This window comes from Rhinoderma darwinii, chromosome 7 (assembly GCF_050947455.1).
Source record: "Rhinoderma darwinii isolate aRhiDar2 chromosome 7, aRhiDar2.hap1, whole genome shotgun sequence".
Taxonomy (NCBI): domain Eukaryota; kingdom Metazoa; phylum Chordata; class Amphibia; order Anura; family Rhinodermatidae; genus Rhinoderma; species Rhinoderma darwinii.
Window position 1 is genome coordinate 142,382,395 of NC_134693.1, and position 13,247 is coordinate 142,395,641.

A 13,247-nucleotide genomic window follows, 5' to 3' on the forward strand; every position below is an offset into this window, starting at 1 on the left:
TAACGTTCAGTGTATAGATGCAGCCAGGGGTATATATAGGCTGATGAGAGAGCAAAGGAAGATCCAATCACCTGCTCAATGGAGAACTCCTTCCCTGCGATCTCGGCCACTTTGGCGATGCTCTCGATGTGGTCTTGAAGCTTCATCTCCAGGCAGCGGGTGAAGGTCAGATTGGACTTGGGTTTGATGTTTATCTTTATCTGTTCGGATAAAATCTCCCAGTGACGGTTCCTCATACCGGGGTTTCGCAGGCCTTGTATCAATGGAATATAGGGCTTAAACTCTTCAATGCGTCCTTTAATGTCCTGAGCCACTTCTTGGCACGCTACAGGAGAAAGTTATAGTTATAGAAGTAAAATCTACAAAAAATGTGGAAAGTGAAAATCCTTAACGGAAAAGTCCTTACAAGGGGTTGTCCGAGATTAGAGAAATATGACCGCACTCTTCCAGAAACAGCGCCACTCCTGTCCGTGGATTGTGTCTGGTATTGCAGCTCAGCTCCATTGAAGTGAAAGGACTGACCTGCAATACCACACACAACCTGTGGACAGGTGTGGTGCTGTTTTTGCAAGAAAGCAGCCGTATTTTTCTAACCCTAAACAACCCCTTTATCTAGTATGTTGGATAATTGCCTTTCAAGCGATTTCTTCATGTACTTCTACCACCCAAGTTATTTCTAAAGCAGAGGGGAGCAGCAGTGGGGACTTCATCCTCCCTGTCACTTTTCTCCCTGCACCACCAGGACAATTTGGGAACTATTAAGGGTGCTTATATGCTATGAATGGAGGGTGGAGGGGCTGGGCATGGCATTGGTCCCTCTGCATTCGCAGCAAATAGCGCCTCGAGAGCAGCCATGGGGAGCATGAATTGCTCCTAACGCAATGGCCTAAAGTGACCGTGTGGCCGTAGACCTAGTCCCACCTGGAATGTCTCGGAAATGTTTGACACACTTGTGCATGTTTTTATAAGACTCCATCACGTTCTTCTCCAGCTGCTCTGCATCGATGGTGGCGAGAGGGTCGTTCATCCAGCTCTCGTACCAGCGCATCCAGTCTGAGACGGTGGTCCATAGGTCCCGGAAGGGCTGGAATTCTTTCACCAGTCTTAACAGCTTGTCATACTGTCAGACATGGAATAAGGGCCAGGTTACTACATCAACGGGGAACATGTGGCAGTCACCATTATATGGGCGGAGCTTAATGTTACGTCGATGACGATGACGATGATGATGTCTTAGGCGTGATACCTACATTGGTGACGGGAAGGCCAAAGAGCCGCTCCCTGTTGTTGTAGAGCTGAGCCAGTTGCTGAGACTCATTTAGCTGCTTGTGGACCCTTCGGACCTCATTGGCAATTTCGTGAGCACGATTTATATCAACGTGGGTGGAGAATCCGGCGACAACCATCTAGGACGAAGATTAGAGGGAAATTATTTGACAACAATATTACAAACTGATACGCCCAATCGCCTGATCCACAGATTCACTAACACATAGCTCACAATGGCCTTACTTATCAAACCTAACAGAAAAACTGGCCAATCAGGACTCAGCTTTCATTCCTTAAACTGCTCTGCATAAACGAAAGCTGCACTGTGATTGGCTGTTATGGGCAAAAATCATAAGATGAACCACAAATATCAAATGACTTCTCAGAAGTCTTCATAGTGGGCGGAGCAGCAATCTTTTCATGAATCGGAGAGATGTGATTACATTTACATAATGAGCATCATGAACACTGACCTGCAAGGTGTCCAGTCTCTCCAAGAAATTGTTTTGGTCCATAATTTGGATTTTACGGAATCTCTCCTCATCTTCCAGGTGTTGCTCCTGGATGGTTTCCATGGTTGCCAATATTTTATGGGGCCAAGCAATGGCGAACCATCTTAAAATGGAAGGGAATGGGGTATTCAGTTAAGATCCCGTCACCTTAAACAGGAGCGAGACATAGCATAGACCGATGCACTCACTTGGCATTGAAGTCGTCCTGGGACAAGCTGTAGAAGAAATCATCGATGACCTCGTAATCACCGAGCACTTTCACTATTTGCTCCTAAAACACGAGAACAAGGGCAGAGACATCATTTATTTTATACTTTAAAAGATGAATTTCAGGGGTGACTGTTTGCACTCCGTATCTATGTAATAAACGACGAGAAGATATGGTGAAGGGACTGTGCTAGGAACTATCTGCTGGATAAATGTGGCGATTCGGCAGGATGTGTCCAACCCCTTCAAAATAAACATTCCATTAGAAAAACGCAGAACTAAAGATTATTTTAGGATATTTGTGAAAAAATGGACATGTTATGGAGTCAAGGGGAAGTCATGAATGGGTTGATGTTTGAGGCTTTTTAATTAGACATTTGAGGCGTCTCACCTCCAGAGATTTAATCTGCTCGGGTACTCCCCTCATCCACTCCCGGAGATCAGTCAACTCCTCAACACTATTTGGCTTCTCATACAGTTTGCGGCTGATGACTCGGAACTGCTCTGAAATCTGGGAAAGGCAATAATGAGACAAGATCAGAAGTGAAAATAAGGAAGTTATTTCTCTACTATTGTAGAGTATTTACTACATCACCCATAATGCATTACAGCAGAGCACGCTCAGTACAGATGCTGAACCAGCAAAGGAATGCCATCAGGCCGTTCAACCTGAGAGTTAACAGGAGTCCAGCAGAATTGTGAATGTGAACTGCAAACCGATGCTAAAAAGTGGAGCTACTTGGACGCTACCTCCTCCACTTCCTTGTGCACATTCTTAGCGAATAACTCGAGCAGGGCGTTGGACAGAGCCTTTCTTTTCCGAGACAGATTCTGCTTCACCCCTTCTATAATGATCTGGAAAGGGCCAACTATGATGGAGTTTGGGAGAGCGTGGTCCAGGCGTTCTTTTTCTAGAAGATGTTCCTCGGCCGCTTGTCTCACCTCTGGTGCCGAGGGGTTCTTTGCTCGGAAGGCTCTGTGGAGAAACCCATTATATGTGTATAGGCAAAAATGTAAGTGAATATATCAAGTGGAAATTATTCATTATCCATCATGTGGTAGAACTTGATACGTTGGGGGCAAAAATGGCGAAATTCGCATGGGACGTGTGCCAGATTCACAAACATGTCTCGCGTACGTACGTGAATTTGGAGCCAGCACGGCTCTTCTTCAAGAGTTAAAAAACGGTGATATCTCCATGTGATCATCTCTTCATCAGTAAAGTTACTACCCCTCCCCCCATGGCCTCCTATGAGCTCTCACCGACTTCATACTCACTTCATGTAAGTTTCCACGTCTGTGTTGTTAAGTTCCAGGTACTTCTCGTATTGTTTTCCATAGGCTTTCAGTGGTATTAAAGCTTTACATATGGCTGTGCGGATGTTGTTACGCAGCTCCTCCACTGCGGGCTCGTGCAGACCCACAGACTCCAGCAGCGGCGTGCCACTAATGAACAGCTCCTCCAGCACAAACTGCACACGTGCAAGAGAAAACCGCAAAACATCAGAGACAAAATCATCTATGTAACCTATCAATCATCTATGTAACCTATCAATCATCTATGTAACCTATCAATCATCTATGTAACCGATCAATCACCTATGTAACCTATCAATCATCTATGTAACCTATCAATCATCTATGTAACCTATCAATCATCTATGTAACCGATCAATCATCTATGTAACCAATCAATCATCTATGTAACCGATCAATCATCTATGTAACCGATCAATCATCTATGTAACCGATCAATCATCTATGTAACCTATCAATCATCTATGTAACCTATCAATCATCTATGTAACCTATCAATCATCTATGTAACCTATCAATCATCTATGTAACCGATCAATCATCTATGTAACCGATCAATCATCTATGTAACCGATCAATCATCTATGTAACCTATCAATCATCTATGTAACCTATCAATCATCTATGTAACCTATCAATCATCTATGTAACCTATCAATCATCTATGTAACCTATCAATCATCTATGTAACCTATCAATCACCTATATAACCGATCATCTATGTAACCGATCAATCATCTATGTAACTGATCAATCATCTATGTAACCTATCATCTATGTAACCGATCAATCATCTATGTAACCGATCAATCATCTATGTAACCTATCAATCACCTATATAACCTATCAATCATCTATGTAACCGATCAATCATCTATGTAACCTATCAATCATCTATGTAACCTATCAATCACCTATATAACCGATCATCTATGTAACCGATAAATCATCTATGTAACCTATCAATCATCTATGTAACCGATCAATCAGCTATGTAACCGATCAATCATCTATGTAACCTATCAATCATCTATGTAACCTATCAATCATCTATGTAACCTATCATCTATGTAACCTATCAATCATCTATGTAACCGATCAATCATCTATGTAACCGATAAATCATCTATGTAACCTATCAATCACCTATATAACCTATCAATCACCTATGTAACCTATCAATCATCTATGTAACCTATAAATCATCTATGTAACCTATCAATCATCTATGTAACATATCAATCACCTATATAACCTATCAATCACCTATGTAACCTATCAATCATCTATGTAACCTATAAATCATCTATGTAACCTATCAATCATCTATGTAACCTATTAATCATCTATGTAACCTATCAATCACCTATGTAACCTATCAATCATCTATGTAACCTATAAATCATCTATGTAACCTATCAATCATCTATGTAACCTATTAATCATCTATGTAACCTATAAATCATCTATGAAACCGATCAATCATCTATGTAACCGATCAATCATCTATGTAACCTATCAATCCTGTAATGTGACTTCCACCTGCACGGGCGACGAGGCTGGACAGGTAAGAGGGGCACTCACTTTCTCCAGTTGGGGGACGCTGTGCGTTGCCAGGATTCCTTTATCAAACAAAGTCACGAGCGTAGTCTCAAAGTTCTCCAGCGGAGTGCTGAAATGAGCCCCGGAGCCGTCCAGAACCAAGTCCAGCAGAAAAATCGGATTTTTCCGAGGTCTTCAAGGAAGAATAAGACAGAATCACATGAAAAGGAGAAAGAAAATGTTACATCAAATCCATATAATATATCAGATTAGAGGACAATGATCACACTGCCGGACCACTGATCAATCACCTGAGGGGGCAACATAATCTGGAGTATAATACAAGCCGTGGCTCAGAACCAGTGACAGAGTGTAAAACCAACTGCCCCCTGTATTATAGGAGCTCAGCTAAGCTGCTAGGTGGTGTCTATCCACAAGCTTGCTGGCTGGTAATAAAAGGCAGAATAGTGAGTGCAGCTCTGGAGTATAATACAGGATGTAACTCAGGATCAGTACAGGATAAGTAATGTAATGTATGTACACAGTGACTCCACCAGCAGAATAGTGAGTGCAGCTCTGGAGTATAATACAGGATGTAACTCAGGATCAGTACAGGATAAGTAATGTATGTACACAGTGACTCCACCAGCAGAATAGTGAGTGCAGCTCTGGAGTATAATACAGGATGTAACTCAGGATCAGTACAGGAGAAGTAATGTAATGTATGTACACAGTGACTCCACCAGCAGAATAGTGAGTGCAGCTCTGGAGTATAATACAGGATGTAACTCAGGATCAGTACAGGATAAGTAATGTAATGTATGTACACAGTGACTCCACCAGCAGAATAGTGAGTGCAGCTCTGGAGTATAATACAGGATGTAACTCAGGATCAGTAAAGGATAAGTAATGTAATGTATGTACACAGTGACTCCGCCAGCAGAATAGTGAGTGCAGCTCTGAAGTATAATACAGGATGTAACTCAGGATCAGTACAGGATAAGTAATGTATGTACACAGTGACTCCACCAGCAGAATAGTGAGCGCAGCTCTGGAGTATAATACAGGATATAACTCAGGATCAGTACAGGATCAGTAATGTAATGTATGTACACAGTGACTCCACCAGCAGAATAGTGAGTGCAGCTCAGGAGTATAATACAGGCTGTAACTCAGGATCAGTACAGGATAAATAATGTAATGTATGTACACAGTGACTCCACCAGCAGAATAGTGAGTGCAGCTCTGGAGTATAATACAGGATATAACTCAGGATCAGTACAGGATAAGTAATGTAATGTATGTACACAGTGACTCCACCAGCAGAATAGTGAGTGCAGCTCAGGAGTATAATACAGGATATAACTCAGGATCAGTACAGGATAAGTAATGTAATGTATGTACACAGTGACTGCACCAGCAGAATAGTGAGTGCAGCTCTGGAGTATAATACAGGATGTAACTCAGGATCAGTACAGGATAAGTCATGTAATGTATGTACACAGTGACTCCACCAGCAGAATAGTGAGTGCAGCTCTGGAGTATAATACCGGATGTAACTCAGGATCAGTACAGGATAAGTAATGTAATGTATGTACACAGTGACTCCACCAGCAGAATAGTGAGTGCAGCTCTGGAGTATAATACAGGATCAGTACAGGATAAGTAATGTCATGTATGTACCGAGTCACAAATTCTAGATATAACTTGTATGGTGAGATAAAGGAATCTCCGTCTTACTTGTATGGACTGTTGATGAGGTCGCCTCCCCAGTCCAGCTCCTCAGGACACGACAAGACGCTGTAAGAAGCATCTAGTATGAACTGGGTGAAGCTGACGATGGAGTCTTGTACCAGGAAGCGCAGAGAGTCTTGCAGGTTATACTTGATGAGTTCCATGAGCTGCCGGAGTTTGGACATGCGGTACACTTCCCAGTTACACTCGCTGAGGTCGTACCAGCCCTTCCCCACCTCTCTCAGGCTGCTGCGTACGGCGTTCTTCAGGGTGCTCACCCAGCTGTCCTTCAGGAACAACTGGACCTACGGAAAAACGAGACATGGAAGATCATGAGCTGCGTCTATTGATGATGATGACGCTTGTGGACACTCGCTCACATCTCTATCTGTATTATGAGCTGTGTGTGATGTTTTCTATAGAACTGGACTCTGATATCGGCGCGATCATATGTCACTCATAACTAGGAGCAAAACCTCAGAGGGGATAATGCAGGACCAACATCTTAAAGAGACGGTTCATTTTAGAATGAAAAGTTGTGACTTTCTCATACACTTTGTGTTTGAATTCCTCGCCATTTTCAAGATCATTACTTCTTGTCAGTGAATGGTAACATTCATTGTTTACATTTAGAGGCTGGAAACCTGTACTGAGTGCGAGAGCTGATACACTGTTCTAAGCCCTACACCTGCGTGAGCACATTTTTAGGAGGGGTTTTCACCTGAATGTCCCCATTCACTGACAGCAAGCAAAGATCTTGTAAATGGCGAGGAATTGAAACACTATATGTACTGGAAAGTTGCAGAACGTTTCATTATACTATGAATAATAACCAGAAAATCTCCTTCAGGTTCGCTGCCGATGGTAAGATCCCCGGTAGGGGAAGCATTTTCTATCATTATAATAGATAATACTGCGACACAATTCCTTTAGTCTGGAATCTGATAGACCGGCAGTTCCAATCCCACCTGCAGTGCAGACCGGCTTCGTAGTCTGGAACCAGGAGTCCATTGGCTCTTGTCGCCCCTGCTGCTTCAGTATATACCCGGCTCAGCTGTGTCTATTGTGTGAGATTAAAGGGTGACTAAACGTTCAAAATACTTCTGACATGTCATAGTGATCGGTGGGGGTCCGAGCACGGAGACCCCCACCGATCGCTAAAATGAAGCAGCAGAAGCACTTGGGTGATCACTGAGCCGCTTCCTTTTCTGATCGGCTTTCCTCGGAGCGGTGTACGGGATCAATAGAAAGTTTATGGGCCCGTACACCGCTCCGAGGAAAGCCGTTCAGAAATGAAGCGGCTCAGTGCTCACCCGAGTGCTTCTGCTGCTTCATTTTAGCGATCAGTGGGTGTCTCAGTGCTCGGACCCCACAATGACATGTCAGAGCTATTTTGAAAGTTTAGTTACCCTTTAAATGTTTACACCGCTACTGTAGTCGGATATAGAGATCACCATATCTCCCACGATGCAGTGCAGCAAAGTGCAATGCATTGTGGGACTTCAGTGAAGCAGTTGTGTATCAGCATAGTGACAGCCAGCAGCATTGTGAACGCAGCTCTGGATGTGACTGGAGTATAAGACCAGATGTAGTTCTAGATCAATACAAGAAAAGTAAATTGCTGTGAATCGTATATTTACCTGTGACAAGGGAATCCCATAAGAAATATGTCTAGAAGTTTCTCGGTTACCTGGGAGAAGGTCTGTGATTGGGTCTGCTCAAATTCCTCTAGTCGGACGCACTTGGTCAGAGTGGAATGAAACAGAGACATAGAAGACGCCTTGTTGCATTCAGTGCGCACTTTACAGAGGGAGGTGATGACCTCTGACCGGGTCAGCAGGGTGGTGAACGTGAACGCTGCCCGCTTCTTGGCAAATGGATAGTTGGGAATATCAAATAATCCTGCAATGAACAATAGACGTGGATCAGACTGGTGACATAAGCCAGAGACAACTGGAAACCTGTACAAAACTGATACTTCTCACAGCTGATGGTTTGTTACAATGTATCCAGTCTAGACAATCCTCTGTGAGCTACACATAGCAGCACAAATCTCCCTCCTCTCCTGACAGTTTGTCACAGTGTATCAGTACAGGTAAAATGTATCATCAGACTGAAGTCCAGGCTGTTTAACTCACAGAGCATTGTTGATACAATTGTAACTAACCCTCAGCTGTGACAAAAATTAGGTGTGCACAAGAATGTTTCCAATCACTGACAACAAGCACAGATCCTGAAAATTCTAAGGAATTGAAACACAAAGTGGCTTAGGAAGATGCAGAACATTAATGCTGCAGCTTTAGTTCCCTAGGTCTGGACGCCGGCCCTTTAATATTTTACCTTTGCTCGGGATATTTTCCTCCGCTCCGTCTGGGAGAGTCACGTAAGAAAACTTGTGAGGTTTGGAGGAGACGAGTCGGTCAAAGACGAGCTTGTTCATCGTACGCTCATAATCCAGGACAATCTCCATTTCCAGGTGTCTCAGCTGGTGATGCATGCTGGGAAAATAACATAATACACCTGTAATTCTCTGTGGAATTAGGAAGGTCAGCGCCCCCCCCCCCCATATCGCTCCTTTAATTGTCCTCGTTCTGTCTCCTTCTGCGTGACCATTACGGCTCCCGCAGGGCTGGTGACTCAGCTTTACTCGTGTCCTGAAAGGCAGGACTGGAGGGGGTATCATTCCATTACTGGGGTCTGGCAAAATTGGATGACAACCCTTTACAGGAGCTGAAATGCAGCCGTTGTGGTGGTCACCCAGCTTTGGCCATGTCGGCTCCCATCACCGTGCCCACGGTATAAATACAGAGTATGGGAGTGCCGGACTATGGGGTGCTGGATTATAGGGACCTCGGCGTGCTCCTGTGTTTCCTGCTGGCAGCGCTCGCTCCACCCGCGTACAGGCGACATTACGTACTTCTCGTCCTTCTTCAGCCGCGCGGTGCTCAGCAGCCGCTGCTTCATCCTGCTCAGACTCTCTGCTGCGACCTCACGACTCCCGGGCCCCGGCATACAGTCCACATACAGGTTGTACATCAGCAGAGCTTCCGTCTTCTTCCGTAGCTGGTCGGCCGCTACAATCCTCTGCGCAAACACACGTGGATTCTCAGCGCAAAAGAGCAGCCGGATCCGGGGAACCCAGTACTGGAAAGAGGCCGACGATGGCGTCCCTGGGAAATAACATGAAATGATGAGAATGGAAACTCCCCGGTCCTATGTAAATAACGCTTCATTATACAGCGGAAGGTTCTACAACGTTTCAATAGACGATGGCGCAGATTTACTGAGCTGCGTAATATTCAGACAGCACAAACGTAAACCAGGTAGACAGAGGATGCGCCAAATTTATCACAGAGGCGCCCGCTGTATGATATATTTGGCACATCTTGTTAGACACTTGTCGCCTACCAATTTTGGCGCACATCGGTGAATTTTAAGCCACGACTCCTTTGTGCTAGAGCACGCCCATATCTCACTAAACCACACCCCCTGATGAGCGCGGCGGAAACGGTCTAAATCAGTTAATAAATGTGTCGTGTACGGCATGTGCGCTAGAATTCCAGATGAAATTTGAATAGTAGACCTGCCCCATTGTGTTTAAATTCCTCACCATTCCCAAGATCTCTGCTTGCTGTCATGTTTTTTTTTAAAAAAAAAGGGTGTATCAGTGTGATTGGTGCAACTTCCTAAATATATTTTATTACAAATAATTTTTACTTTTTGCGATACAGCTGCTTTGTATATAGAGCAGCTGTATCTAGCGCTGAGACCTCAATCCGTCAGGTTAGTGGGACTGACGGGTTCAGTGACAGCGGGTCCTGCGTGTCTCTGACAGTTCATAACTTACATGTGATTGATTAAAGGTGGATCCTGCAGAACCCGCTGTCACTGAACCCGTCAGTCCCACTGACCTGACAGATTCAGGTCTCAGCGCTAGATACAGCTGCTCTATATACAAAGCAGCTGTATCGCAAAAAGTAAAAATTATTTTTTATAAAATGTATTTAGGAAGTTGCACCAATCACACGGATACACGGTTTTATTTATTTTTTAAACTATGTCAAAAGGTGTACATAGCCTTGAAGACCTATCCTGACCAAATACTTCTTACAGCTGAGGGTTTGCTACAATGTAACTGCAGGTAAAATGTATCAGTCCAGGCTGTTTGACTTACAGAGGATTGTCTAGACTGGATACAATTGTAACAAAGCCTCAGCTGTAAACATTATTAAGCTAGGACGGGTCTTCAGCCTCTATAATTCACTGTCAGCCAGTGGGGATCTTGGAAATGGAGAGAAATATCAGATGAAATCTACAAAAATGTGTGTATCATACAAGGACACGACTGACACACCCCATATATGAACATGTAATACTCACCAGCACCTGCATGTGGCGCTCTGCTGTCTGCTGCAGTCAGAAGTCGGGAGTCCATAGACTTATGCACTAAATAAAGCTTCTTCTGTTCATCATATTCCAGGACGCCGACGTTACACCATTTATACTCCAACTGCGGACTCTTTGGATCTTCTACAGTAAAACATGCAAACAAATGGTTAATATTACAGTAAAAATCCACCTGATGGTCCAGAAGTCCTGATAGTCCAGCGTACGAGGAAAACAGTCCCAAGAATTTACCGGAGACAATCGACCAGACCCGAGAATTTACAAGTCAGCGAGTTCATGAACCGAAAACCCCGACAGCTCAGCTGATTCCTAAAGCCGGTTACTGTTTCCTACATCAGATGAATGTAAAGACCCCGCTACCCAGAATGCAAATCACCAGAACAAGTGCTGCCAAGACGCTGAACAGACAGGGAATGCTGGGAGATTTCAGCTCTAAGGCTATGTTCACACGGGGTCTTTTGCCGAGTTTTTTGACGCGGAAACCGCGTCGCAAAACTCGGCAGAAACGGCCCGAGAACGCCTCCCATTGATTTCAATGGGAGGCGTCGGCGTCTTTTTCCCGCGAGCAGTAAAACTGCCTCGCGGGAAAAAGAAGCGACATGCCCTATCTTCGGGCGCTTCCGCCTCCGACCTCCCATTGACTTCAATGGGAGGCAGGAGAAAGCGTGTTTTCTGCCCGCGGCGCTCAATGGCCGCGGGCGAAAAACGGCGCGATCATTGCTATTCACACGGAGTATTTTGGGGGAGGAATATCTGCCTCAAAATTCCGTTTGGAGCTTTGAGGCAGATATTCCTCCCCCAAAATACTCCGTGTGAACATAGCCTAAAGCTGCAGAATAGTGAGAATCAGAGCAAAATAAGTAATGTATGTACTCAGTGACTCCACCAGCAGAATAGTGAGTGCAGCTCTGGAGTATAATACAGGATGTAACTCAGGATCAGTACAGGATAAGTAATGTAATTTATGTACACAGTGACTCCACCAGCAGAATAGTGAGTGCAGCTCTGGAGTATAATACAGGATGTAACGCAGGATCAGTACAGGATAAGTAATGTATGTACACAGTGACTCCACCAGCAGAATAGTGAGTACAGCTCTGGAGTATAATACAGGATGTAACTCAGGATCAGTACAGGGTAAGTAATGTATGTACACAGTGACTCCACCAGCAGAATAGTGAGTGCAGCTCTGGAGTATAATACAGGATTTAACTCAGGATCAGTACAGGATAAGTAAGGTAATGTATGTACACAGTGACTCCACCAGCAGAATAGTGAGTGCAGCTCTGGAGTATAATACAGGATATAACTCAGGATCAGTACAGGATAGGTAATGTATGTACACAGTGACTCCACCAGCAGAATAGCGAGTGCAGCTCTGGAGTATAATACAGGATTTAACTCAGGATCACTACATGATAAGTAATGTAATGTATGTACACAGTGACTGCACCAGCAGAATAGTGAGTGCAGCTCTGGAGTATAATACAGGATGTAACTCAGGATCAGTACAGGATAAGTAATGTAATGTATGTACACAGTGACTCCACGAGCAGAATAGTAAGTGCAGCTCTGGAGTATAATACAGGATGTAACTCAGGATCAGTACAGGATAAGTAATGTAATGTATGTACACATTAACTCCACCAGCAGAATAGTGAGTGCAGCTCTGGAGTATAATACAGGATGTAACTCAGGATCAGTACAGGATAAGTAATGTAATGTATGTACACAGTGACTCCACCAGCAGAATAGTGAGTGCAGCTCTGGAGTATAATACAGGATGTAATTCAGGATCAGTACAGGATAAGTAATGTAATGTATGTACACAGTGACTCCACCAGCAGAATAGTGAGTGCAGCTCTGGAGTATAATACAGGATGTAACTCAGGATCAGTACAGGATAAGTAATGTAATGTATGTACACAGTGACTCCACCAGCAGAATAGTGAGTGCAGCTCTGGAGTATAATACAGGATGTAACTCAGGATCAGTACAGGATAAGTAATGTAATGTATGTACACAGTGACTCCACCAGCAGAATAGTGAGTGCAGCTCTGGAGTATAATACAGGATGTAACTCCGGACCAGTACAGGATAAGTAATGTAATGTATGTACACAGTGATTCCACCAGCAGAATAGTGAGTGCAGCTCTGGAGTATAATACAGGATATAACTCAGGATCAGTACAGGATAAGTAATGTAATGTATGTACACAGTGACTCCACCAGCAGAATAGTGAGTACAGCTCTGGAGTA

The 13,247-nt window shown here is 44.0% G+C and overlaps 1 protein-coding gene across 2 annotated transcripts in view; it reads right to left on the minus strand.

Annotated features, from left to right (window-relative positions):
* The window catches only part of DNAH1 (dynein axonemal heavy chain 1), a 51,866-nt gene that overhangs the window by 30,493 nt on the left and 8,126 nt on the right, over positions 1-13,247 (minus strand). For both annotated transcript variants that reach the window (XM_075831902.1, XM_075831903.1), the window contains exons 8-21: positions 10,962-11,111; positions 9,499-9,751; positions 8,922-9,079; positions 8,272-8,483; positions 6,588-6,886; positions 4,890-5,040; positions 3,267-3,460; positions 2,739-2,964; positions 2,380-2,499; positions 1,970-2,052; positions 1,743-1,884; positions 1,251-1,406; positions 922-1,120; positions 72-325 (exon numbers count right to left, since the gene is read on the minus strand). In XM_075831902.1, the coding sequence (XP_075688017.1) occupies positions 72-325; positions 922-1,120; positions 1,251-1,406; positions 1,743-1,884; positions 1,970-2,052; positions 2,380-2,499; positions 2,739-2,964; positions 3,267-3,460; positions 4,890-5,040; positions 6,588-6,886; positions 8,272-8,483; positions 8,922-9,079; positions 9,499-9,751; positions 10,962-11,111 (2,597 nt within the window). The remainder of the gene's footprint in view (positions 1-71; positions 326-921; positions 1,121-1,250; positions 1,407-1,742; positions 1,885-1,969; positions 2,053-2,379; positions 2,500-2,738; positions 2,965-3,266; positions 3,461-4,889; positions 5,041-6,587; positions 6,887-8,271; positions 8,484-8,921; positions 9,080-9,498; positions 9,752-10,961; positions 11,112-13,247) is intronic.